The sequence below is a fragment of the Oncorhynchus clarkii genome, chromosome 2 (genome assembly GCF_045791955.1).
Source record: "Oncorhynchus clarkii lewisi isolate Uvic-CL-2024 chromosome 2, UVic_Ocla_1.0, whole genome shotgun sequence".
Lineage (NCBI taxonomy): Eukaryota > Metazoa > Chordata > Actinopteri > Salmoniformes > Salmonidae > Oncorhynchus > Oncorhynchus clarkii.
In genome coordinates this window covers 76,111,121-76,138,253 of record NC_092148.1, presented here as the reverse complement: position 1 = coordinate 76,138,253, position 27,133 = coordinate 76,111,121, and the positions used below count along the sequence as shown (strand labels likewise).

Here is a 27,133-nt window from a genome sequence, read left to right as displayed (position 1 = left end):
GAGTATAGCCCACAAAGACCTCCGCCACAGCACAACCCAAGGGGGGGCGCCAACCCAGACAGGATGACCACATCAGTGAATCAACCCACTCAGGTGACGCACCCCCTCCAGGGACGGCATGAGAGAGCCCCAGTAAGCCAGTGACTCAGCCCCTGTAATAGGGTTAGAGGCAGAGAATCCCAGTGGAAAGAGGGGAACCGGCCAGGCAGAGACAGCAAGGGCAGTTCGTTGCTCCAGAGCCTTTCCATTCACCTTCCCAATCCTGGGCCAGACTACACTCAATCATATGACCCACTGAAGAGATGAGTCTTCAGTAAAGACTTAAAGGTTGAGACCGAGTTTGCGTCTCTGACATGGGTAGGCAGACCGTTCCATAAAAATGGAGCTCTATAGGAGAAAGCCCTGCCTCCAGCTGTTTGCTTAGAAATTCTAGGGACAATTAGGAGGCCTGCGTCTTGTGACCGTAGCGTATGTGTAGGTATGTACGGCAGGACCAAATCAGAGAGATAGGTAGGAGCAAGCCCATGTAATGCTTTGTAGGTTAGCAGTAAAACCTTGAAATCAGCCCTTGCTTTGACAGGAAGCCAGTGTAGAGAGGCTAGCACTGGAGTAATATGATCAATTTTTTTGGTTCTAGTCAGGATTCTAGCAGCAGTATTTAGCACTAACTGAAGTTTATTTAGTGCTTTATCCGGGTTGCCGGAAAGTAGAGCATTGCAGTAGTCTAACCTAGAAGTGACAAAAGCATGGATACATTTTTCTGCATTTTTTGGACAGAAAGTTTCTGATTTTTGCAATGTTACGTAAACCATCAAAGGTAAGGGAATATTTATAATGCTATTTCTGTTGACTCCAAAACATGGCGGGTATCTGTTTGGCTTGTTTTGTTGTCTGAGCGCTGTAATCAGATTATTGCATGGTGTGCTTTTTCCGTAAAGTTTTTTTGAAATCTGACACAGCGGTTGCATTAAGGAGAAGTTGATCTAAAACTTTCATTGGCTGTTGTCATATCGATCCCGGTAGCGGGATTTCAGCCATAAGAAGCTAGGCTGCTATCAGGGCGACATGGGTTATGACAGCAGGTATCCTCCACAGAAAATGAACAAAAATAGGGGTCATTGTGTCACTGTAATCTCGGCGGGAGTCTGTGTGTGTGCTGACATGGAGAGAAATGCTCTCCACTTGAGGGGTAAGTAGCGGGTCCAGGGTAAATAGCGAGGCAGTGATGTATTGTAAACTGCCTCTGATGATCTGGGTGAGCAGTGGGGCATCTCTCCTGGCTGCATTGATGAAAATAGATCTTGATGATCAAATCAAAGTTTATTGGTCGCGTACACAGATTTGCAGATGTTAGGTGCAGCGAAATGCTTGGGTTTTTAGCTCCAACAGTGCAGTAGCATTACAAATGTTTAAAACAATACAAACATAATCCAGAGAAATTAAGAAATATCAGTACGAGTAATGTCAGAGACTGGAATATAAATATATATTCATACAGTATATACACTACCGGTCAAAAGTTTTAGAACATCTACTATTCTTTTTTGAGCTGTTGTTGCCATAATACGGACTTAGCCCTATTTGGTAAAATACCATCTTCTGTATACCACTCCTACCTTTTAACAACACAACTGATTGGCTGAAACGCATTAAGAAGGAAAGAAATTCCACAAATTAACTTTTAAGAAGGTACACCTGTTAATTTTCAATGGATTCCAGGTGACTACCTCATGAAGCTGGTTGAGAGAATACCAATTGTGTGCAAAGCTGTCATCAAGGCAAAGGGTGGCTATTTGAAGAATCTCAAATATAAAATATATTTTGATTTGTTTAAAACTTCATTGGTTAGTATATGATTCCATATGTATTATTTCATAGTTTTGATGTCTTCACTATTATTCTACAATGTAGAAAATAGTTTTAAAAAATCATTTAAAAACCTTGAATGAGTAGGTGTTCTAAAACTTTTGACCGGTAGTATATGCACACATTGTCACGCCCTGACCTTAGAGATCCTTTTTATGTCTCTATTTTGGTTTGGTCAGGGCGTGAGTTGGGGTGGGCATTCTATGTTTTGTGTTCTATGTTTTCTATTTCTTTGTGGTTGGCCGGGTATGGTTCTCAATCAGGGACAGCTGTCTATCGTTGTCTCTGATTGGGAACCATACTTAGGTTCCCTTTTTCCCACTTGTGTTTGTGGGAGGTTGACTTTGTTTAGAGCATTTTGCTTGTGAGCTTCACGGTTTGTTTTTGTAGTGCTTATTGTTTTGTTTGGCATCATTTGGATTAATAAAGGAAATGTACGCTCACACGCTGCACCTTGGTCCGCTCCTTCCAACAGCCGTGACACACATCCAGTGGGGAGAAAAAGTATTTGATACACTGCAGATTTTGCAGGTTTTCCTACTTACAAAGCATGTAGAGGTCTGTAATTTTTATCATAGGTAAACAAAAATCCAGAAAATCACATTGTATGATTTTTAAGTAATTAATTTGCATGTTATTGCATGACATAAGTATTTGATACATCAGAAAAGCAGAACTTAATTGCAAACCTTTGTTTGCAATTACAGAGATCATACGTTTCCTGTAGTTCTTGTCCAGGTTTGCACACACTGCAGCAGAGATTTTGTCCCACTCCTCCATACAGAACTTCTCCAGATCCTTCAGGTTTTGGGGCTGTCGCTGGGCAATACGGACTTTCAGCTCCCTCCAAAGATTTTCTATTGAGTTCAGGTCTGGAGACTGGCTAGGCCACTCCAGGACCTTGAGATGCTAGTTACGGAGCCACTCCTTAGTTTCCCTGGCAGTGTGTTTCGTGTCGTCATGCTGGAAGACCCAACCACGACCCATCTTCAATGCTCTTACTGAGGGAAGAAGGTTGTGGACCAAGATCTCGCGATACATGGCCCCATCCATCCTCCCCTCGATACGGTGCAGTCGTCCTGTCCCCTTTGCAGAAAAGCATCCCCAAAAATGATGTTTCCACCTCCATGCTTCACGGTTGGGATGGTGTTCTTGGGGTTATACTCATCCTTCTTCTTCCTCCAAACACGGCGAGTGGAGTTTAGACGAAAAAGCTCTATTTTTGTCTCATCAGACCACTTGATCATCTCCCATTCCTCATCTGGATCATCCAGATGGTCATTGGCAAACTTCAGATGGACATGCGCTGGCTTGAGCAGGGGGACCTTGTGTGCGCTGCAGGATTTTAATCCATGACGGCGTAGTGTGTTACTAATGGTTTTCTTTGAGACTGTGGTCCCAGCTCTCTTCAGGTCATTGACCAGGTCCTGCCGTATAGTTCTGGGCTGATCCCTCACCTTCCTCATAATCATTGATGCCCCACAAGGTGAGATCTTGCATGGAGCCCCAGACCGAGGGTGATTGACCGTCATCTTGAACTTCTTCCATTTTCTAATAATTGCGCCAACAGTTGTTGCCTTCTCACCAAGCTGCTTGCCTATTGTCCTGTAGCCCATCCCAGCCCTGTGCAGGTCTACAATTTTATCCCTGATGTACTTACACAGCTCTCTGGTCTTGGCCATTGTGCAGAGGTTGGAGTCTGTTTGATTGTGTGTGTGGACAGGTGTCTTTTATACAGGTAACGATTTCAAACAGGTGCAGTTAATACAGGTAATGAGTGGAGAACAGGAGGGCTTCTTAAAGAAAAACTAACAGGTCTGTGAGAGCTGGAATTCTTACTGGTTGGTAGGTGATCAAATACTTGTGTCATGCAATAAAATGCAAATTAATTACTTAAAAATCATACAATGTGATTTTCTGGATTTTTGTTTTAGATTCCGTCTCTCGCAGTTTATGTGTACCTATGATAAAAATGACAGACCTCTTCATGCTTTGTAAGTAGGAAAACCTGCAAAATCGGCAGTGTATCAAATACTTGTTCTCCCCACTGTACATATACAGTGGGTAAAACAGTATGTAAACATTTTTAAAGTGACCAGTGTTCAATGACTTGATGTACATAGGGCAGCAGTCTATAAGGTGCAGGGTAGAGTGCTGGGTGGTGCATTGAGCTGATCGCACCACCCTCTGGAGAACCCTGTGGTTGCAGACGATGCAATTGTCGTACAATTGATACAGCCCGACAGGATTCTCTCAATGGTGTATCTTTAGAAGTTTGAGGGTCTTAGTGGCCAAGCCAAATTTCTACAGCCTCTTGAAGTTGAAGAGGTGCTGTTGCGCCTTCTTCACCACGCTGTCTGTGTGAAGGGACCATTTCAGGGTGTCAGTGATGTGCACGCCGAGGAACTTGAAGCTTTTGACCCTCTTCACTGTGGCTCCGTTGATGTGGATGAGGGAATGCTCTCTCTGCTGTTTCCTGTAATCTACAATTTGCTCCTTCGTTTTATTGACATTGAAGGAGAGGTTATTTTCCTGGTCCCACTCCGCCAGGGCTCTTACCTGCTCCCTGTTTGATTTCTCATCATTATTGGTGATGTGTTATCAGCGAACGTAATGATTGAGTTGGATACATGCATGGCCACGCAGTCATGGGGGAACAGGGAGTACAGGTGGGTGCTGAGCACGCACCCCTGTGGGGCCCCCGTGTTGAAGATCAGCGTGGCGGAGATGTTGTTGCCTTCCTTCACTACGTGCGGTCGGCTTGTCAGGAAGTCCAGGACTCAGTTGCACAGGAAGGGGTTCAAACTGAGGGCCTTGAGCTTAGTGATGAACTTGGAGAGCACTATGGTGTTGAAGGCTGAGCTGTAGTCGATGAATAGCATTCTTACATAGATATTTCTCTTGTCCAGGTGGGATAGGACATTGTGAAGTGCAATGGCGATTGCGTCATTCATAGATCTGTTGGGGCGATATGCGAATTGTAGTGGGTCTAGGGTGTTGGGTAAGGTAGAGGTGATATGATCCTTAACTAGCCTCTCAAAGCACTTCATGATGACAGAAGTGAGTGCAATGGGGCAATTGTCATTTAATTCAGTTACCTTCACTTTCTTGGGTACAGGAACAATGGTGGACATCTTGAAGCAAGTGGGTACAACAGACTGGGATATGGAGAAATGTAATATATCCGTAAACACTCCTGCCAGCTGGTCTGCACATGCTCTGAGGATGCGGCTTGGGATGCCGTCTGGGCCGGCAGCCTTGCAATGGTTAACACATTTAAATTACTTACTCACGCCGGCCACAGAGAACAAGAGCACACAGTTCTCATAAGCATCGGGGGCCCACATCTGCTTCTCGATGTGGTTTTCCTTGAAGCGGGTGAAGGTGTTGAGCTTGTCCGGGAGCGAGGTGTCGGTGCCCACGACGTGGTTGACTTTCCCTTTATAATAAGCGATTGTCTGGAATCCCTGCCACATACGTCTCGGGTCTGAGCCTTTGAATTGCGACTCCACTTTGTCCCTGTACTATCGCTTTGTCTTTATTTGCCTTACAGAGGTCAAAGCTGGTCTGTTCGTACACGTCCATGTTCCCAGTCACCTTGCCATTGTTAAAAGCAGTGGTTTGCGCTTTCAATTTTACAGAAATGCTGCCATCTAGCCATTTTTTGGGGTTTGGATAAGTTCTAACTGTCACAGTGGGAACAACACCTTCTATGCACATACTGATGAACCACGTCACAGAGTCAGTGTATACTTTTATACTATTCTCATAGGTGCCCTGGAACATTTCCCAGTCCGCATGATCAAAACAATCTTGAAGCATAGATTCCGATCGGTCAGAACAGTCTTTACCATGGGAGCTTCCTGTTTAAGTTTCTGCCTATAGGTGGGGAGGAGCAGAATATAAGCTTGGTATGATCTGTCAAAGGGGGGGCGTGAGGACCTTGTAGCCTCAGGTTTCCAGTTTGCATATAGTCCAGTGTAGTTCCTTGAGAGCCATCTTTGGGGGGAATATAAACGGTAGTGACGATGGCCGAAGAAAATAATCTTGGGAGGTAACGCGGTCAACATTTGATAATGCGGTCGACAGTTAATGGTGAGGACTTGAGTTCCTGTACATTACCACAATCACACCAATTTTATTTTCCTGAGTTTTGTCTTCCTGTCAGTGCGATGGACAGAGACAGTATATTCAGAGAGAGCCATAATTCCGTAAAACAGATTATGTTACAGTCCCTGATGTCTCTTTGGAAGGAGATCCTTGCACTGAGCTCATGTACTTAATTGTCCAGGGACTGAGCATTAGCGAGTAATATACTCGGCAGGTATGAACGCTGCTTGAGTCTGACTAGGGCGACCGTGTCTTTTGAGATATTCTGCACACTGCCGAATTACAGTATATATCCACATAAAGCTGACCAAAACGGACACACTGCACTGATATATTTTGTTAGAGAAGAGTTTCAATAGTTACAAATATCATATCACCCAGCTAGCACATAATGTTCTGAGAACCATATGCTTCTTAGAGCTTGGTGAGAGCGTGATTGTCCTATGGTTATTTTACATTCAACCTTCCCACAACTTTCTGTGAATGGTGCAGGATAGTTGCTTGGATTTTGAACATTCTCAGCACTTTTAAGGGACTTGACAAAAAAAATGTTACCCACTGGGCAAAACAATTGCTGGATCAACGTGGAAAACTGATTGGATGTGAAAAAAGTCATCAACATCAGGGATTTCTTATTTTCTTCACCCAATTTTGGTTGATTTCACATTGAACTCACGTGAATTGACAACTCAACCAAACGTAATACAAAACTAGACATTGAACTGACGTCTGTGCCCAGTGGGTTCTAGGAATGTTATCCAACTGGTTTGACATTGGGAATGTTCTCAAATACTTCAGAGAACGTTAAGAAACAACATTCTTCTGTGGAATTTTCAGTACTTCAGCACAAGGTTTTACACAGGTTTCCTCATGGTTCTATTTAAAGTTGTGTTCTCAAATTGTTCTGAGAATGTTAAGAAACAACGTTCTTCTGTGGGAATTTCAGTACTTCAGCGTAACGTTTCCTACTGGTTTCCTCATAGTTTTATTTAAAGTCATGTCCTCAAACTGTTGCGAGAACATTAAGAAAACATTCCATTAAAACCACAAGAAAAATGTAGTACATTCTAAGAATGTTATTTAAACACATATACATTCCGTTCTCAGCATCAATAAAACTCTCTCTATCCTCTATATTGTTCAAATCAAATCAAATGTATTTGTCACATACACATGGTTAGCAGATGTTAATGCGAGTGTAGCGAAATGCTTGTGCTTCTAGTTCCGACAATGCAGTAATAACCAACGAGTAATCTAACCTAACAATTCCAAAACTACTACCTTATACACACAAGTGTAAAGGGATAAAGAATATATACATAAAGATGTATGAATGAGTGATGGTACAGAACAGCATAGGCAAGATGCAGTATATGGTATCGAGTACAGTATATACATATGAGATGAGTAATGTAGGGTATGTAAACAAAAGTAGCATTGTTTAAAGTGGCTAGTGATACATGTATTACATAAAGATGCAGTAGATGATATAGAGTACAGTATATACATATACATATAAGATGAGTAATGTAGGGTATGTAAACATTATATTAAGTAGCATTGTTTAAAGTGGCTAGTGATATATTTTACATCAATTTCCATCAATTCCCATTATTAAAGTGGCTGGAGTTGAGTCAGTGTGTTGGCAGCAGCCACTCAATGTTAGTGGTGGCTGTTTAACAGTCTGATGGCATAGAGATAGAAGCTGTTTTCAGTCTCTCGGTCCCTGCTTTAATGCACCTGTACTGACCTCGCCTTCTGGATGATAGCGGGGTGAACAGGCAGTGGCTCGGGTGGTTGTTGTCCTTGATGATCTTTATGGCCTTCCTGTGACATCGGGTGGTGTAGTTGTCCTGGAGGGCAGGTAGTTTGCCCCCGGTGATGAGTTGTGCAGACCTCACTACCCTCTGGAGAGCCTTACGGTTGTGGGCGGAGCAGTTGCCGTACCAGGCGGTGATACAGCCCAACAGGATGCTCTCGATTGTCCATCTGTAGAAGTTTGTGAGTGCTTTTGGTGACAAGCCAAATTTCTTCAGCCTCCTGAGGTTGAAGAGGCGCTGCTGCGCCTTCTTCACGACGCTGTCTGTGTGGGTGGACCAATTCAGTTTGTCCGTGATGTGTACGCTGAGGAACTTAAAACTTACTACCCTCTCCACTACTGTCCCATCGATGTGGATAGGGGGGTGCTCCCTCTGCTGTTTCCTGAAGTCCACAATCATCTCCTTTGTTTTGTTGACGTTGAGTGTGAGGTTATTTTTCTGACACCACACTCCGAGGGCCCTCACCTCCTCCCTGTAGGCCGTCTCGTCGTTGTTGGTAATCAAGCTTACCACTGTACTGTCGTCCACAAACTTGATGATTGAGTTGGAGGCGTGCATGGCCACGCAGTCGTGGGTGAACAGGGAGTACAGGAGAGGGCTCAGAACGCACCCTTGTGGGTCCCCAGTGTTGAGGATCAGCGGGGTGGAGATGTTGTTACCTAGCTTCACCACCTGGGGGCGGCCCGTCAGGAAGTCCAGTACCCAGTTGCACAGGGCGCGGTCGAGACCCAGGGTCTCGTGTTAAATGCTGAGCTGTAGTCGATGAACAGCATTCTCACATAGGTATTCCTTTTGTCCAGATGGGTTAGGGCAGTGTGCAGTGTGGTTGAGATTGCATCGTCTGTGGACCTATTTGGGCGGTAAGCAAATTGGAGTGGGTCTAGGGTGTTAGGTAGGGTGGAGGTGATATGGTCCTTGACTAGTCTCTCAAAGTACTTCATGATGACGGAAGTGAGTGATACGGGGTGGTAGTCGTTTAGCTCAGTTACCTTAGCTTTCTTGGGAACAGGGACATTGGTGGCCCTCTTGAAGCATGTGGGAACAGCAAACTGGGATAAGAATTGATTGAATATGTCCGTAAACACACCAGCCAGCTGGTCTGCGCATGCTCTGAGGGCGCGGCAGGGGATGCCGTCTGGGCCTGCAGCCTTGCGAGGGTTAACACGTTTAAATGTTTTACTCACGTCGGCTGCAGTGAAGGAGAGTCCGCAGGTTTTTGTTGCAGGCCGTGTCAGTGGCACTGTATTGTCCTCAAAGCGGGCAAAAAAGTTATTCAATCTGCCTGGGAGCAAGACATCCTGGTCCGAGACAGGGCTGGTTTTCTTTTTGTAATCCGTGATTGACTGTAGACCCTGCCACATACCTCTTGTGTCTGAGCCGTTGAATTGTGACACTACTTTGTCTCTATACTGACGCTTAGCTTGTTTGATTGCCTTGCGGAGGGAATAGCTACACTGTTTGTATTTGGTAATGTTTCCGGTCACCTTTCCCTGGTTAAAAGCAGTGGTTCACGCTTTCAGTTTCACGCGAATACTGCCATCAATCCACGGTTTCTGGTTTGGGAATGTTTTAATCGTTGCTATGAGAACGACATCATCAATGCACTTTCTAATGAACTCGCTCACCGAATCAGCATATTCGTCAATGTTGTTGTTTGACGCAATGCGGAACACATCCCAGTCCACGTGACCGAAGCAGTCTTGAAGCGTGGAATCAGATTGGTCGGACCAGCGTTGAACAGACCTGAGCGCGGGAGCTTCTTGTTTTAGTTTCTGTCTGTAGGCAGGGAGCAACAAAACGGAGTCGTGGTCAGATTTTCCGAAAGGAGGAAGGGGGAGGGCCTTATATACGTCACGTAAGTTAGAATAGCAATGATCCAAGGTTTTACCAGCCCTGGTTGGGCAATCGATATGCTGATACAATTTAGAGAGTCTTGTTTTCAGATTAGCCTTGTTAAAATCCCCAGCTACAATGATTGCAGCCTCAGGATATGTGGTTTCCAGTTTGCAAAGAGTCAAATAAAGTTTGTTCAGGGCCATTGATGTGTCTGCTTGGGGGGGAATATATACGGCTGTGATTATAATCGAAGAGAATTCCCTTGGTAGAAAATGCGGTCGACATTTGATTGTGAGGAATTCTAAATCAGGTGAACAGAAGGAATTTAGTTCCTGTATGTTGTTGTGACCACACCACGTCTCGTTAACCATAAGGGATACGCCCCCGCCCCTCTCCTTACCAGAAAGATGTTTGTTTCTGTCGGCGCGATGCGTGAAGAAACCAGCTGGCTGCACCGATTCCGTTAGCGTCTCTCGAGTGAGCCATGTTTCCGTGAAGCAAAGAACGTTACAGTCTCTGATGTCTCTCTGGAATGCTACCCTTGCTCGGATTTCATCAACCTTGTTGTCAAGAGACTGGACATTGGCGAGTAGTATGCTAGGGAGTGGTGCGCGATGTGCCCGTCTCCGGAGCCTGACCAGAAGACCGCTTTGTTTCCCTCTTTTACAACGTCGTTGTTTTGGGTTGCCGGCTGGGATCCATTTCGTTGTCCTGGGTGGAAGACAGAACACAGGATCTGCTTCGGGAAAGTCATATTCCTGGTAGTACTGACGGTGAGTTGACGCTGCTCTTATATTCAGTAGTTCTTCCCGACTGTATTTAATGAAACCTAAGATCACCTGGAATACCAATGTAAGAAATAACACGTAAAAAAAAATAAAAAATACTGCATAGTTTCCTAGGAACGCGAAGCGAGGCGGCCATCTCTGTCGGCATAGGAAGTATTTTGGTACGTGTGTTCAGGTGTGTTGGCCACACCTGATCTTAATGAGTGCTTGTTTTCCTTTGAAATGGGGTCTGTTTGAATAGACTAAAATGACCAGCTTTGTATGTGTAGAAAAAAGCTCCATCCTGGTGGCACAAAGGACTAATTCCACGGACAGAAAACAGAGGAGTATAGGTTTGAGTCTCACTGATGTGGTTGCATGCCTAAGGAAATGAATTTCCCTGTGTTCTATCTGTGCTTGGAGTTTAAAACAGTTAAAAATTTACCTAGCAGTGTCATTAAGTCTCACTGAAAAATTCAGTTAAAGTTGAGGAAGTTATTCAAAACCTCCAAATAACCTATGAATTCCATTCTCGGTGTCAATAAAACCTCCCAGGAAAACGTTCAAGGAACCAGAGTAAAACGTTCTCAGACCCTCCATGCAACCTAAAAATAAATGTTCCCCAACAGGGAAAACTTTTACATCTGTTCTCAGAACATTTAAAAAACGTTACATTTTACCGGTCAGGAAACCTATGGCTTTGATCCCACAATCAATGTGAAACCAAAAACATTTGTTCCTACAACTTCAAAGGAACCAAATGTGCTATCTGGACAGGTTGTTTTGGATACCATATGAATATGTTTGCCCAAATCTAGTATAGTTTTACAGTTATTCTAAAATGTGTGATGATTCAAAGCCTATTATAAGCCTATTATATAAGACATCGAAAGAAACCAACTATTGAGTCAGCTATGGGCTGAAAATGACACGGGGGAGGCTTACTGCTTTGCTTCTTCAAGCGTTCTCTGCTGCTCAATCCCTTCGCGCGTTTCCACAACCAGGCGCTGCTTGCTCTCTCAGTTCCTACTGCTCATTCCACTCCGCTACTGGACAAACCGTCGAGAACACGAAAATGCTTACCCTCTAAAAGGGTGCCACCAATGAATTTGACTTTACCGAGCTGATTTGGCAGAGTTTATATGGTAAGATGCATTTATTTATTGCTGTTTTGTATTTAGTATTGGTTCATACGGCAACATTTGTGTGACTGTGAACTAGTATATTATCTACACTGTTATTATTATCAGATATAGTAACTGGCAGTGATGAATTACGACGGACTTGAACTCACGTTTAGGCTTACCTGGACGGCACAGGTTACCGAACCGTGCAACATATAGGCTACGGTTATGTTGGAGGATGTTGTCGCTGCACCATCGATAGTTTGCATTATTGTGTGATTTCTTATCTTATATCCTAGAGAACATGTCATTGACTGTGCATTTTTCTTGGCACCCAGGTACACGACGCCTTCCACCCTGTTGCTCTGAGTTGATGGAGGAGACATATATAAAGTTTTATTTTAATAACATTTAGATATCACTATTTTGTTTAATATGCACCTATGTGTTCAATATTTTATTAACACTTGCCATTTTTTAAAATTTTTACATGAGATGATTATAAACTTTCATGAGCACCCCAACACCATCACCACCAAATGTTAGATATTTCCTTTGTAGCTTATCTATTGTCTGTCTAACTACTTGATGTTGCTCTATGGGGTGTATATAGCCTATGTGATAAGGTTGCATGAGCCATTTATGTCCTGTTTGATAATCATGTCTATGCATTCAGTGTAAAGACAGGTGCTGTAAGTCAAAATGTACAAGATAAGATCCACAATTGACCTTTCCACATCTCAAAGTGCCAGTTTGCATTTCTCGTTTCTGTGAGGCACAGGGAAGCATGTAGGACTAAATTAATCTTCTGTCATATCACCGGGGTTAGTCTGTAGCCTCAGGTCAGTAGAGCTTCTCTCTCTGTGAGAGTGCACCCTTCTCTCTCAGCTGCTCTGCCTGTGGCTGTTGCATGTCAGCTACTGCATGTGACTTGCCCCCCTGGCAGAGGAGAGAGTTGGGAGAGATTCTGGCAAGCAAGATCCACTCAGGGGGGCCCTAACCATTTTTACAAAATTGTGTATTCATACTTTTAGCTGTCAGCATTGTCCATTGTCACTTCTTTCACCTGCTTCCCTAAAGCCCCGCTATCTATCTATCTATCTATCTATCTATCTATCTATCTATCTATCTATCTATCTATCTATCTCTCTATCTCTCTATCTCTCTATCTATCTATCTATCTATCTATCTATCTATCTATCTATCTATCTATCAAATGTATTTATAAAGCCCTTTTTACATTAGCAGTTGTCACAAAGTGCCTATACAGATACCCAGCCTTAAACCCCAAAGAGCAAACAATGCAAATGTAGAAGCACGGTGGCTAGGAAAAACTTCATAGAAACGCAGGAACCTAAGAAAAAACCTAGAGAGAAACCAGGCCCAAAGGTTTGCCAGTCCTCTTCGGGCTGTGCCAGATGGAGATTATAAGAGTACATGGCCATTAAGGCCACATCAAAGATGTTCAAACATTCATAGATGACAAGCAAGGTCAAATAATAATCACAGTGGTGATAGAGGGTTCAACAGGTCAGCACCTCAGGAGTAAAAGTCAGTTGGCTTTTCATAGCCGAGCAGAGAGAGAGAGAGAGAGAGGTCTGGGTAGCACCTCCGGTGAACAGGTCAGGTTTCCATAGCCACAGGCAGAACAGCAGAAACTGGAGCAGCAGCACGACCAGGTGGACTGGGGACGGGGACAGCCAGGAGTCGTCAGGCCAAGTAGTCCTGAGGCATGGTCTTAGGGCTCAGGTTCTCTGGTAGGGGAGAGGGAGAGCATACCTAATACAGGAAACCAGAAAAATAACATTTTGCTATTACAGCTTGAATTCAAAATTGATTAAATATACATTTTTTTCTCACCCATCTACACACAATACCCCATAGTGAAAAAGTTCAAATATGTTTTTAGAAATGTTGGCACATTTATAGTAAATGAAGAACAGAAATATCTAATTTACTTAAGTGTTCACACCCCTGAGTGAATGTTAGAATCCCTTTTGGCAGCGATTACAGCTGTGAGTCATTTTGAGTAAGTCTAAGAGCTTTGCACACCTGGATTGCACAATATTTGCACATGATTATTTTTTTAAATTCTGCAAGCTCTGTCAATTTGGTTGTTGATCATTGCTAGACAGCCATTTTCAAGTCTTGAAATAGATTTTCAAGCCGATTTAAGCTAAAAACTTTAACTACGCCACTCAGGAATAGGGCTGTTGCGGTGACCGTATTACCGGCGGTCACGAGTCATGAAGGCAGTCAAATTCCACGTGACCGTTTAGTCACGATAATTAGGCTTCTCCAAGCTCTTATGCTGCTGATGGCCATTAGTAGCCTATCAAACTTGCTAACTGCTTGGTACTCAGCACTCTATTGTCCCTCCAATCACTCTGACACCAATACAAATGTATTCGAAAATCTAATCAAACACTTCATGAGAGCCCATTTCAATAGGCTATGCAATCGCATGAGAAAACAGAGTGAAAGCCTCTATTAAAAAGGAAACCATCAGCTTTCTATAGGCTAGGCCTACTATATTTATTTCTCAACTCTCCTAATATTAAGCACATTGCTTCTCTTTACAGCAGGAGTATAGCCTACCTGGCTGGCATGAAAATGAACCACGGGGAAATGTGTCTTCCATTCGCTATTTTTCTGCTGCCCCTGTTACGAGACAGGTGCATGATAATGGTTCATTCTAAATAAAAAAATTGTTCACACATATTAAATCAAGAATAGTCTGATTGTTGACAATATTAGCCTATCACTTGTGAATTATGTTATCACTTGTGAATGATGCCTACCATAAGAAACAATGCCTTTTTTTGTGACTTTTTCAATCATAGTCGCACACCTCATGTAGCCTAGCCCATAGGCCTATATGTTTTAATAAGGTTTGTATCACAACTAAAGTGGCCAAATAACTTCTTAAAGTTAAGCACATTAATCCGCTTTACAAGGGGTGTAGAGCCTAACTGGCATACATAAGCAGTGTGTGAGTTTCAAGTTTGGGAAAGATCATTTTCACCATAAAAATGCACCTTTATCATAAAAGCATTACATGCACAATCACATTTGTGGTCACTTTTGATAATGGTGTTTTCCCACTAATGGATCATTCACGCTTATTAAAGCCAACTGCCATGTGCGCATTGCTGTGCTTATAATATGAAGAAATAGCCTAATAGTTTATCATTTTAAGCTAAACGTTCTCATTTGTTGTGTCAGCCTCATTGCGTGGTTGTATTAATTTGGGATCTATCGCATCTCACAACTGTCCCAGACCATGTTTGGAATATTTATTTCTTGCACAGAATAGAATAGGTCAAGACGTTCACTTGTAGCCTGTGAGTAAGACCCGATCACGTGATGGAGAACTGTGTAAGTGAGATGAGGTGCTTCAAAGCGAGCAGCATTTAGGGTGAAGGGCTGCAAATGACCTGGATTTTTTTTAGGGTGCATCATGGTCACACAAAGGGGATGCCGCAGGGTAATTCGAGGCATTATCAAGTGCTTCTAAAATAGTGAATGAGAGACTGACGAAGTGTGTACCACATGTGCAAAAAAACTAAGCAGAGCTCATGCTTTTCAAGCAACTTTAAAAGAAAATCATCGTTATTGTTGCATCATGCAGCCTTACAACGTATTAAAAATCAAAACATATAGCTCTACATTTGTAGAACTAAAGTTACATTAATAACTCTAAATTAAGCATATGGGAGTACCTATTTCTTTGTTAACCGCTCAACACAGAATAGCCACATGTGTGCACTTTTTTTATTTTTTTTATTTTACCTTTATTTAACTAGACAAGTCAGTTAAGAACAAATTCTTATTTTCAATGACGGTCTAGGAACAGTGGGTTAACTGCCTGTTCAGGGGCAGAACAACAGATTTGTATTTTGTCAGCTCAGGGGTTTGAACTTGCAACCTTCCGGTTACTAGTCCAACACTCTAACCACTAGGCTTACCCAGGTAGCCGGATAGTAGAGCATTGCAGTAGTTTAATCTGTGACAAAGGCATGGATACATTTTCTCCATACATTTTTGACATAAAGTTTCGGAGTTTTGCATCGTTACAAAGAAGAAAAAAAGCTGCTCGTAAAATATTTGTTTTCTTTCCTGCTCTGGTCAGAATGTCTGCAGAAAGTTCAAATCCCAGAGGACTACTCTTCTGCATCGCTCTTGTTCTCCCTGAGGACAGTGTGTGAGGAGTGTCACCTCTCTGTGTTTCCCCTGGTGGTTGCAGCGTGAAGGATGTAAGGCCGGAGGAGGACGCAGGATGGAGTGCTCCTGGAAGACAGTGCTGCTGCTGGTGTGTGCCTCTCTGGGGGTCCAGTACACAGCCATCCGCACCCTAAGAGACTCTCTGTCCGGGCCCTGCCACGGTGGCGTCTACCACTGTCAAAACCGACAACCCAAAGGTAAGAGAAAGCTCAAGCATGAAACCATTAATGCACAACAACAAGCACAATTGGCTGTACTCCACATGACTTAGGGAGCTCACATTCCAGTGTATCTACTTTGTGTGTCTACTGAGAAGTCTTACATTGCCAGAGCCCACAGCCCAAAGGTAGGGTCAAAACTCTGCCAAGAATGTCCCCACTAACTCAGAAAAACAAGCACAAAGTGGCTATGCTAGTATATGGCTTAGGGAGCACACATTCTGCTGTATGTTCTAGCCTACTTTGTGTGTGTCTACCACTGCCAGAGCCAGCTGCCCAAAGGTATAGGCATATCTCTGCCAAGCATGTAACCACTAATACAGAACAAACGCAAAGTGGCTGGACTGTATATATGGCTTAGGGAGCACACATGGGAGAATGCATTATACTATATGTACTTAGTGTGTGTCTACCGCTGTGAGGGCCAACAGCCCAGAGGTAAGGCTCTATTTGCAAAGCACATAACAAGACTGAGCAACAAACAGAAGTAGCTATACATTCAACTGTATGTATTTTGTTATTTAATTAAAGTAGAATTTTCATTGAGGCTGTGTTCTAGTTTTGCTCAGTAACTGGTAGGGTTTAAACTGATGCCTCTATTATGTAGCTAGACTAGTGGAGGCTCCTCCTCAGAGGAGGGAATTCCTCCACAGTGAATTTAATTTAAGAAAATATGTTTTATATAGATAAAACTACACAAAATATATTCACATTCCACCAAATAATTAATTTAAACACACTGTTTTGCAATGAAGGTCTACAGGAGCCTCAACAACTTTGTAGGGTAGCACCATGGTGTAGTCAGAGGACAGCTAGCTAGCTTCCGTCCTCCTCTGTGTACATTGACTTCAATACAAAACCTAGGAGGATCATGGTTCTCACCCCCTTCCATAGACTTACACAGTAATTATGACAACTTCCAGAGGACATCCTCCAAACTATCAGAGCTCTTGCAGCATGAACTGACATGTTGTCCCCTGAATCAATGGATCAGAGAATGAATCTAGTACTGAAAGCATAACCTACAGCTAGCTCAGCAGTTGTCACGACTTCTACCGAAGGTAACTCCTCTCCCTGTTCGGACGGCGCTCGGCGTCGCCGGTTTACTAGCCGCCACCGATCCCTTTTTCTGTGTTCCTTTTCACACCTGGTTTCAATTGCGTTTATTTCTGTGTGTATATAGGGCACCTGTTGCCTGCCTTAATTCGTGCAGGATTAAGCTTGTGTGTATTTGCGTTCGATGATCTATGATGTTTATTGTTTTCGCTATTACGTATGTGTAGTTAAGTTTCGGAACTGAGTACAGTGCCTTGCGAAAGTATTCGGCCCCTTTGAACTTTGCGACCTTTTGCCACATTTCAGGCTTCAAACATAAAGATATAAAACTGTATTTTTTTTGTGAAGAATCAACAACAAGTGGGACACAATCATGAAGTGGAACGACATTTATTGGATATTTCAAACTTTTTTAACAAATCAAAAACTGAAAAATTGGGCGTGCAAAATTATTCAGCCCCCTTAAGTTAATACTTTGTAGCGCCACCTTTTGCTGCGATTACAGCTGTAAGTCGCTTGGGGTATGTCTCTATCAGTTTTGCACATCGAGAGACTGACATTTTTTCCCATTCCTCCTTGCAAAACAGCTCGAGCTCAGTGAGGTTGGATGGAGAGCATTTGTGAACAGCAGTTTTCAGTTCTTTCCACAGATTCTCGATTGGATTCAGGTCTGGACTTTGACTTGGCCATTCTAACACCTGGATATGTTTATTTTTGAACCATTCCATTGTAGATTTTGCTTTATGTTTTGGATCATTGTCTTGTTGGAAGACAAATCTCCGTCCCAGTCTCAGGTCTTTTGCAGACTCCATCAGGTTTTCTTCCAGAATGGTCCTGTATTTGGCTCCATCCATCTTCCCATCAATTTTAACCATCTTCCCTGTCCCTGCTGAAGAAAAGCAGGCCCAAACCATGATGCTGCCACCACCATGTTTGACAGTGGGGATGGTGTGTTCAGCTGTGTTGCTTTTACGCCAAACATAATGTTTTGCATTGTTGCCAAAAAGTTCAATTTTGGTTTCATCTGACCAGAGCACCTTCTTCCACATGTTTGGTGTGTCTCCCAGGTGGCTTGTGGCAAACTTTAAACAACACTTTTTATGGATATCTTTAAGAAATGGCTTTCTTCTTGCCACTCTTCCATAAAGGCCAGATTTGTGCAATATACGACTGATTGTTGTCCTATGGACAGAGTCTCCCACCTCAGCTGTAGATCTCTGCAGTTCATCCAGAGTGATCATGGGCCTCTTGGCTGCATCTCGGATCAGTCTTCTCCTTGTATGAGCTGAACGTTTAGAGGGACGGCCAGGTCTTGGTAGATTTGCAGTGGTCGGATACTCCTTCCATTTCAATATTATCGCTTGCACAGTGCTCCTTGGGATGTTTAAAGCTTGGGAAATCTTTTCGTATCCAAATCCGGCTTTAAACTTCTTCACAACAGTATCTCGGACCTGCCTGGTGTGTTCCTTGTTTTTCATGATGCTCTCTGCGCTTTTAACGGACCTCTGAGACTATCACAGTGCAGGTGCATTTATACGGAGACTTGATTACACACAGGTGGATTGTATTTATCATCATTAGTCATTTAGGTCAACATTGGATCATTCAGAGATCCTCACTGAACTTCTGGAGAGAGTTTGCTGCACTGAAAGTAAAGGGGCTGAATAATTTTGCACGCTCAGTTTTTCAGTTTTTGATTTGTTAAAAAAGTTTGAAATATCCAATAAATGTCGTTCCACTTCATGATTGTGTCCCACTTGTTGTTGATTCTTCACAAAAAAATACAGTTTTATATCTTTATGTTTGAAGCCTGAAATGTGGCAAAAGGTCGCAAAGTTCAAGGGGGCCGAATACTTTCGCAAGGCACCGTATATATATATATTAAACATTAAACAAGGCACCGTATATATATATATTAAACATTGAACACGCTTCTCAGAAATCCCTGCTCTCCTGCGCCTGACTCCTACACCTCTCACCGAGATGCACAGAATCCTGCACCAAATAAATTATGGAGTCAGCAGGAGCAGACGCACTCCCAGGGTCCGTGGAGGAGCGAGTTCAACACCACACGGCAGTGTTACACCGGCTGGGGACCGCCATGGATCAGGTGATGGCGACGATGGAGAGATGGGAGAGAGGTGGCCTTCCCACACCTTTATCAGCCACACCCCAACCAGTACCACTACCCTCTCCTTCATTGCCTGAGCACAGGGGATTCGACTCGCCCTCCCAAGGGAGTACAATGGGACGGCGGCCGGGTGCCAGGGGTTCTTACTCCAGATGGACCTATACCTGGCGACCGTTCGTCCGGCTCCTTCGGGGGGTGAGAGCGTGAACGCCCTCGTCTCTTGCCTCTCAGGTAAAGCCCTTGAGTGGGCCAAAGTGGTATGGAACGATCCTGACTCGGCGAGGGACCACTACCCAGAGTTCACCCGCCGCTTTCGGGCCGTGTTCGATCACCCACCTGAGGGTCGAGCGGCGGGTGAACAGCTGTTCCATCTGAGGCAGGAGAAGAGGAGTGCTCAGGACTTTGCTCTAGAGTTCCGGACCTTGGCCGCTGGCGCGGGATGGAACGACAGGGCCTTGATCGATCACTATAGGTGTAGTTTGCGTGAGGACGTCTGTAGGGAGCTGGCCTGTAGAGACACCACCCTCTCCTTGGACCAGTTGATCAACATGTCCATTCGGTTGGACAACTTGCTGGCGACCCGCGGACGTCCAGATCAGGCTCTGTCAGTTCCATCCCCCAGCTCCACCACTCCAACACCCATGGAACTAGGAGGTGCTGCAGCGAGGGCGACCGGAGGAGGGGGCCTTTCCTTTGCCAGCTGTGGTCGCAGAGGGCACACTGCTGACCGGTGCTGGGGGGGTCCTCCAGGGAGTCGAGACGCCAGGCCGAGCACTGCCCGGACACCTCAGGTGAGTCTCTTTCCCTGCATAAGGCGCTAGTAGATTCCCCTTGTTCAGCTTGACAAACCCTTCCCAGTGCACGCCTTAGATAGCCGACCATTAGGGTCAGGGCTAGTCAGGGAGGCCACGGCTCCACTGGGTATGGTCACGCAGGAGGGTCATGAGGAGAGAATTAGTCTCTTCATCATTGATACTCCTGCGTTTCCGGTGGTGTTAGGGATCCCCTAGTTGCCCCGTCACAACCCCAGGATTTTGTGGCAACAGGGGTGGTCGGAGGAGTGCTCAGGCAGGTGTGTAGGAGTTTCCATTGGTGCTACAACGGTGGAGAGTCCAGACCAAGTCTCCACCGTGCGCATTCCCTCAGAATATGACGATTTGGCTATCGCCTTCTGTAAAAAAGAAGGCGACCCAATTACCACCTCATCGACGAGGGGATTGTGCGATAAATCTCCTGGTAGGCGCTGCACTTCCCAGGAGTCACGTGTATCCCCTGTCACAGGAGGAGACAGTGGCTATGGAGACATACATATCTGAATCTCTGGGGCAGGGGTTCATTCGGCCCTCCATCTCATCTGCCTCCTCAAGTTTCTTTTTTGTGAAGAAGAAGGAGGGAGGTATGCGTCCGTGCATTGACTATAGAGGGTTAAATTCCATCACGGTGGGGTATAGTTACCCGCTACCTCTCATTGCCACAGCGATTGAGTCATTTCACGGAGCACGGTTTTTCACAAAACTGGATCTCAGGAGTGCATATAACTTGGTGTGTATCCAGAAGGGAGATGAGTGGAAGACAGCGTTTAGTACCACATCCGGCCATTATGAGTACCTCGTCATGCCGTACGGGTTGAAGAATGCTCCAGCAGTCTTCCAATCTTTTGTAGACGAGATTCTCAGGGACCTGCACGGTCAGGGTGTGGTGGTTTACATCGATGACATTCTGGTCTATTCCGCTACACGCGCCGCGCATGTGTCTCTGGTGCGCAAGGTACTTGGGCGACTGTTGGAGCATGACCTGTACGTCAAGGCTGAGAAATGCTTGTTCTTCCAACAGGCCGTCTCCTTCCTTGGGTATCGCATTTCCACATCAGGGTTGGTGATGGAGGGTGACCGCATTGCAGCCGTGCGTAATTGGCCGACTCCAACCACGGTAAAGGAGGTGCAGCGGTTCTTAGGGTTTGCCAACTACTACCGGAGGTTTATCCGGGGTTTTGTGCAGGTGGCTGCTCCCATTACGTCACTGCTGAAGGGGGGGCCGGCGCGTCTGGGATGGTCGGCTGAGGCGGACAGGGATTTTGGTCGCCTGAAGGCTCTTTTTACCTCGGCTCCCGTGCTGGCACATCCGGACCCCTCTTTGGCATTCATAGTGGAGGTGAACGAATCCGAGGCTGGGGTTGGAGCCATGCTCTCCCAGTGCTCGGGTACACCACCGAAGTTCCGCCCCTGTGCTTTCTTTTCTCGGAAGCTCAGCTCGGCGGAGCGAAACTATGACGTGGGGGATCGGGAGCTGCTGGCTGTTGTCAGAGCCCTGAAGGTGTGGAGACATTGGCTTGAGTGGGGCCAACACCCTTTTCTCATCTGGACTGACCACCGTAATCTAGAGTACATTCGGACAGCGAGGAGACTGAACCCTCGTCAGGCAAGGTGGGCCATGTTTTTCACCCGATTTAGGTTTACCATCTCCTATAGACCAGGCTCCCAGAAAACTAAGGCAGACGCACTGTCCCGACTATATGATACGGAGGAGCGGGCCATTGATCCTACGCCCATCCTCCCGGCTTCTTGTCTAGTGGCACCTGTGAGGTGGGAGGTGGACGCAGACATTGAGCGAGCATCGCGTGTTGAGCCTACTCCACCACAGTGTCCAGCGGGACGGGTGTATGTTCCGCTGGAGGTTAGAGACAGGCTAATTTGGTGGGCTCACACGTCCCCCTCCTCTGGTCACCCGGGGATCGGTAGGACGGTGCGATGTCTTAGTGGAGGTACTGGTGGTCCACTTTAGCCAAGTATGTGAGGGTTTTTGTGTCCTCCTGCTCAGTGTGCGCTCAGTGCAAGGCTCCTAGGCACCTGCCCAAAGGGAAGTTACAATCCCTTCCCGTTCCACAGCGGCCTTGGTCACACCTGTCGGTTGACTTCTTGATCGATCTGCCACCATCACAGGGCAACACCACGATCCTGGTCGTTGTGGATCGGTTTTCTAAGTCCTGTCGTCTCCTCCCTTTGCCCGGTCTCCGTACAACCCTACAGACAGCGGAGGCCCTGTTTACTCACGTCTTCCGGCACTACGGGGTGCCTGAGGATATTGTTTCTGATCGGGGTCCCCAGTTCACATCCAGGGTGTGGAAGACGTTCATGGAACGTTTGGGGGTCTCGGTCAGCCTTACAACTGGGTTTCACCCTGAGAGTAATGGGCAGGTGGAAAGAGTGAACCAGGATGTGGGTAGGTTTCTGCGATCGTATTGCCAGGACCGGCCAGGGGAGTGGGCGAAGTACATCCCCTGGGCAGAGATGGCCCAGAACTCACTCCGCTACTCCTCTACGAACCTGTCGCCCTTCCAATGTGTGTTGGGCTATCAGCCGGTCCTGGTACCATGGCATCAGAGCCAGATCGAGGCTCCTGTGGTGGACGATTGGGTGAGACGCTCAAGGGAAACCTGGGAAGCCGCCCATGGGTACCTTAAACGGGCCGAAGGGCGGCAGAAGGCCAGTGCCGACCGCCACCGCAGCGAGGCCCCGGCGTACACACCGGGGGACCGGGTCTGGCTCTCGACCCTCCACCTGCCCCTCCACCTGCCCTGCCAGAAGCTGGGTCCGCGGTTTGTGGGGCCATTCAAAGTCCTGAGGAGAATAAACGAGGTGTGTTATAGGTTACAGCTCCCCCTTATTACCGTATTAACCCCTCGTTTTATGTGTCTCTCCTCAGGCCGGTGGTGGCTGGTCCGCTTCAAGAAGATGAGGTGCGGGAGGTTCCTCCGCCACCCCGATGTCCCCACCAATTATTTAGTCAGCCACCAATTGTGCAAGTTCTCCCACTTAAAAAGATGAGAGTCCTGTAATTTTCATCATAGGTACACTTCAACTATGACAGACAAAATGAGGGAAAAAAAATCAAGAAAATCACATTGTATGATTTTTTATGAATTTATTTGCAAATTATGGTGGAAAATAAGTATTTGGTCACCTACAAACAAGCAACATTTCTGGCTCTCACAGACCTGTAACTTCTTCTTTTAGAGGCTCCTCTGTCCTCCACTCGCTACCTGTATTAATGGCACCTGTTTGAACTTGTTATCAGTATAAAAGACACTTGTCCACAACCTCAAACAGTCACACTCCAAACTCCACTATGGCCAAGACCAAAGTGCTGTCAAAGGACACCAGAAACAAAATTGTAGACCTGCACCAGGCTGGGAAGACTGAATCTGCAATAGGTAAGCAGCTTGGTTTGAATAAATCAACTGTGGGAGCAATTATTAGGAAATGGAAGACATACAAGACCACTGATAATCTCCCTCGATCTGAGGCTCCACGCAAGATCTCACCCCGTGGGGTCAAAATGATCACAAGAATGGTGAGCAAAAATCCCAGAACCACACGGGGGGACCTAGTGAATGACCTGCAGAGAGCTGGGACCAAAGTAACAAAGCCTACCATCAGTAACACACTACGCCGCCAGGGACTCAAATCCTGCAGTGTCAGATGTGTCCCCCTGCTTAAGCCAGTACATGTCCAGGTCCGTCTGAAGTTTGCTAGAGAGCATTTGGATGATCCAGAAGATTGGGAGAATGTCATATGGTCGGAGGACAAAGAATGCTGAGTTGCATCCAAAGAACACCATACCTGCTGTGAAGCATGGGGGTGGAAACATCATGCTTTGGGGCTGTTTTTCTGCAAAGGGACCAGTGACGACTGATCTGTGTAAAGGAAAGAATGAATGGGGCCATGTATCGTGAGATTTTGAGTGAAAACCTCCTTCCATCAGCAAGGGCATTGAAGATGAAATGTGGCTGGGTCTTTCAGCATGACAATGATCCCAAACGCACCGCCCGGGCAACGAAGGAGTGGCTTCGTAAGAAGCCAGTCTCCAGATCTCAACCCCATAGAAAATCTTTGGAGGGAGTTGAAAGTCCGTCTTGCCCAGCAACAGCCCCAAAACATCACTGCTTTAGGGGAGATCTGCATGGAGGAATGGGCCAAAATACCAGCAACAGTGTGTGAAAACCTTGTGAAGACTTACAAAAAATGTTTGACCTCTGTCATTGCCAACAAAGGGTATATAACAGAAAAACAGAAAATTACAGGCTTCTCTCATCTTTTTAAGTGGGAGAACTTGCACAATTGGTGGCTGACTAAATACTTTTTTGCCCCACTGTACATTCAGGGTTCACAAGTTTAATTTTGGGAATTTTTGCCCACATAAAACCCTTATGTGGTATTCATACAGGAAGAATGTTTGTTTGCGTGGGGTCATTAGTCACTGAGTCTCGAGGAGCAGAGGGAGAGCGCAAATAGTAAGCTAATCCTTACCCAAGGGAATTCCCCTTTTCATGAAGGAGAGGATGAGAGAGATGTAATATCTGTGATTCATTTTTATTCATTTGACAATTATCCTCCAGTTTATCCTCATTAATCAGCTTTCGCGGGGTGGCTGTATATCGTCTCCAGATAAAAGTAACGACCCCTTTGCAATCAACTCCTCATCAGCAGTAATTACACGTTAGCAATCCGCTCTATATTTAGAGAGGAGACATTTCACCAGTCCTTGGGTAAACATCGGCAGACAAGCATCTTACTCATGCATGTTTAGCCTACTTTCTGAATTATTTAAGCAAATTGGCTGGATAGAGTCTTCAGTTGGTTTTTCTTAGTCCTCTGTTATGATGATGATACTGGATTCTATTTTACTTTTATAAGCTTCTTTCATTCCAAGTGTCCATGTGCCAAGAGCTTAGGATTGGTTGCAGAACGTCTTTGTCTGAAATTGTATGAAAGTCAACCAATTAATATTAACAGTTGTATTTATAAAGTAGTAAAATAAAGAACAATCATGAAGTTGCCCTCTAAATAAGTCAATTAAGACCCATACTGTTGTATATAGACTTTTTAAATACTTAATCAACTGTATCATATTCTAGAAGCATAGGCAGCTATTGTAGTTATTGCAACTATCACAGTACAATAGGCTACTATGTGTATTACATGGGTACAGATATCCTCTCCTTGTCCCCTTGTCCTTCTAGACTCCAGGTGGAGAGCTATGTGTGAGGACAACACGTTGCCCATGGAAACATCAGCCATGGTCTCCCGGCGCCACATCCTCCTGTTTGCCACCACCCGCAGCGGCTCCTCCTTCACCGGTCAGCTCTTCAACCAGCATCCGGCCATCTTCTATGCGTTCGAGCCCCTCTACCACGTCCAGCAGGCCTTCACCAACTCCAGCGGCAGACTGCGTCGGGCCCTGGACCGCCGGGCCCTGCTGGGGGCCTACCGGGACCTCCTCCTCAACCTCTACACCTGTGACCTACGCTTCCTGGAGAACTACATCCGTCCTGAGCCCCAGGACCACGTCACTGGGTCTTTCTTCCGCCGGAGCTCCAGCCGAGCTCTCTGCTCCCCCCCTGTGTGCCCCGAGGGTGGTGAGGGGGCCTCGGCCTCTGGGAGTCAGCCTGATGAGACCTGGTGCCCCAAGAAGTGCGGGGCGCTGAACCTCACCCTGGCCTCCATCGCGTGTCTTTCACGGGGCCACGTGGCCATCAAGACGGTGCGTGTCCCTGAGGTGGGGGACCTGCGCACCTTGACCGAGGACCCGCGGCTAGACCTAAGGATCGTTCACCTGGTGCGTGACCCCAGAGCCATCCTGGCCTCGCGCATGATGGCATTCTCTGAGCAGTTTCGTGCCTGGAAGATCTGGAATGCTACAGGTAGGCAGCCGCACTACGTAGACCTAGCTCAGATCACCAGCACCTGCAGGGACATGGCAGACTCAGCAGAGACAATGCTGCAGAGGCCGGCGTGGCTGCGTGGACGCTACCTCTTGGTGCGCTACGAGGACCTGGCCCTCAACCCCAAGGAGAAGGCTCTGGAGATCTACAGGTTTGTGGGGTTGGAGATGGATGAAAGCGTGCACTCGTGGATTGCACATAACACCAAGAACAGCGCGCCTCCTACATCCGAGTGGAACTATAAATATTCCACCACCAGAGACTCCAAAGCCACAGCAGAGAGCTGGAGACTGAGACTAGGGTTTGATATAGTGATGACTTTGCAGACTCTGTGCAATGATACACTCTCTCTTCTAGGCTACAGGGTGGTCCACTCTGTGGCTGATCTGAGAAACATGTCTAATAGTCTGGTGGAGCCCAGGCCTTTTCAGACTCTCGTATAAATGTGACCATGCAGGTGGTTGGATATAATGCTACAATGGCTCCATAGTGTAACTGATATGTTGTCTGTGTCTTCACTCAAACACAGGCAATCCAATTTTGATATTTTTCCACTAATTGGTCTTTTGACCAATCAGGTCAGCTCTTTTGCCTATAATTGGGCAAACAATCAGAACTGCCTGTGTAAATGCAGCCAATGATACAAAGTTTTATTTCACAGAAATGTTTTATGACTATGATTATGACAATGACTCTGTCTGTGTGTGTCTTCATTACATTTAATATCTCCAAGCATGTTTTGTTTATGCCAAGCAATTTAAGATATTTCCCCCCAAAATTGTTGGGAATTTAAATGCATTTCATTTACAGTTTGCATGTGGTTTGAAAATTACACTCCAAAAACCGACAGAACTCAACTGCCAGTCCAGTATGTTACCTGCCAGTATCGAGGAGAATCTCATGTTTTTGAGTTGTCTTGGATAAAGCTTCTTAGTGTACGTGTTTATGTGCTGCTCCATTCATATTCTCTTTCACAGCAATGACATGTATACTTAAGGTCAGATTTATACTTTACCTTAGAATGTTATGTTTTTAATCCTGGAAATAATATTGTTTCTATGTTCTTTTTCCTGGAAATTCAATGTGTCTATGTCCAACACTTTGTATTCATGTTTTATTTCCTAGAATAACAATTGCTGACGTTGCACTGATGTCAGCGCTTAGTACAGTAATTCTAGCCTCAAGTCACTCTAATGGTGTTATGTTTTCTAAGAATGGCTCGATGCAGGTCATCCATTTATGCTCACCTTAAAGGGATGG

The 27,133-nt window shown here is 45.5% G+C and overlaps 1 protein-coding gene across 2 annotated transcripts; it reads left to right on the top strand.

Annotated features, from left to right (window-relative positions):
* The first annotated feature begins 11,386 nt into the window (after window positions 1-11,386).
* On the top strand, window positions 11,387-26,498 carry LOC139382523 (carbohydrate sulfotransferase 1-like). Of its 2 annotated transcripts, XM_071126624.1 has the most exons (3): window positions 11,387-11,544; window positions 15,770-15,944; window positions 25,172-26,498. In XM_071126624.1, exons 1-3 carry the CDS (start codon window positions 11,542-11,544, stop codon window positions 26,314-26,316), a joined length of 1,323 nt encoding a protein of 440 aa, XP_070982725.1. In that variant the 5' UTR covers window positions 11,387-11,541; the 3' UTR covers window positions 26,317-26,498. The 2 variants fall into 2 exon arrangements, with proteins under 2 accessions (XP_070982725.1, XP_070982731.1); XM_071126630.1 differs by lacking the exon at window positions 11,387-11,544 and having other exon boundaries at window positions 15,673-15,944.
* Window positions 26,499-27,133: the final 635 nt, after the last annotated feature.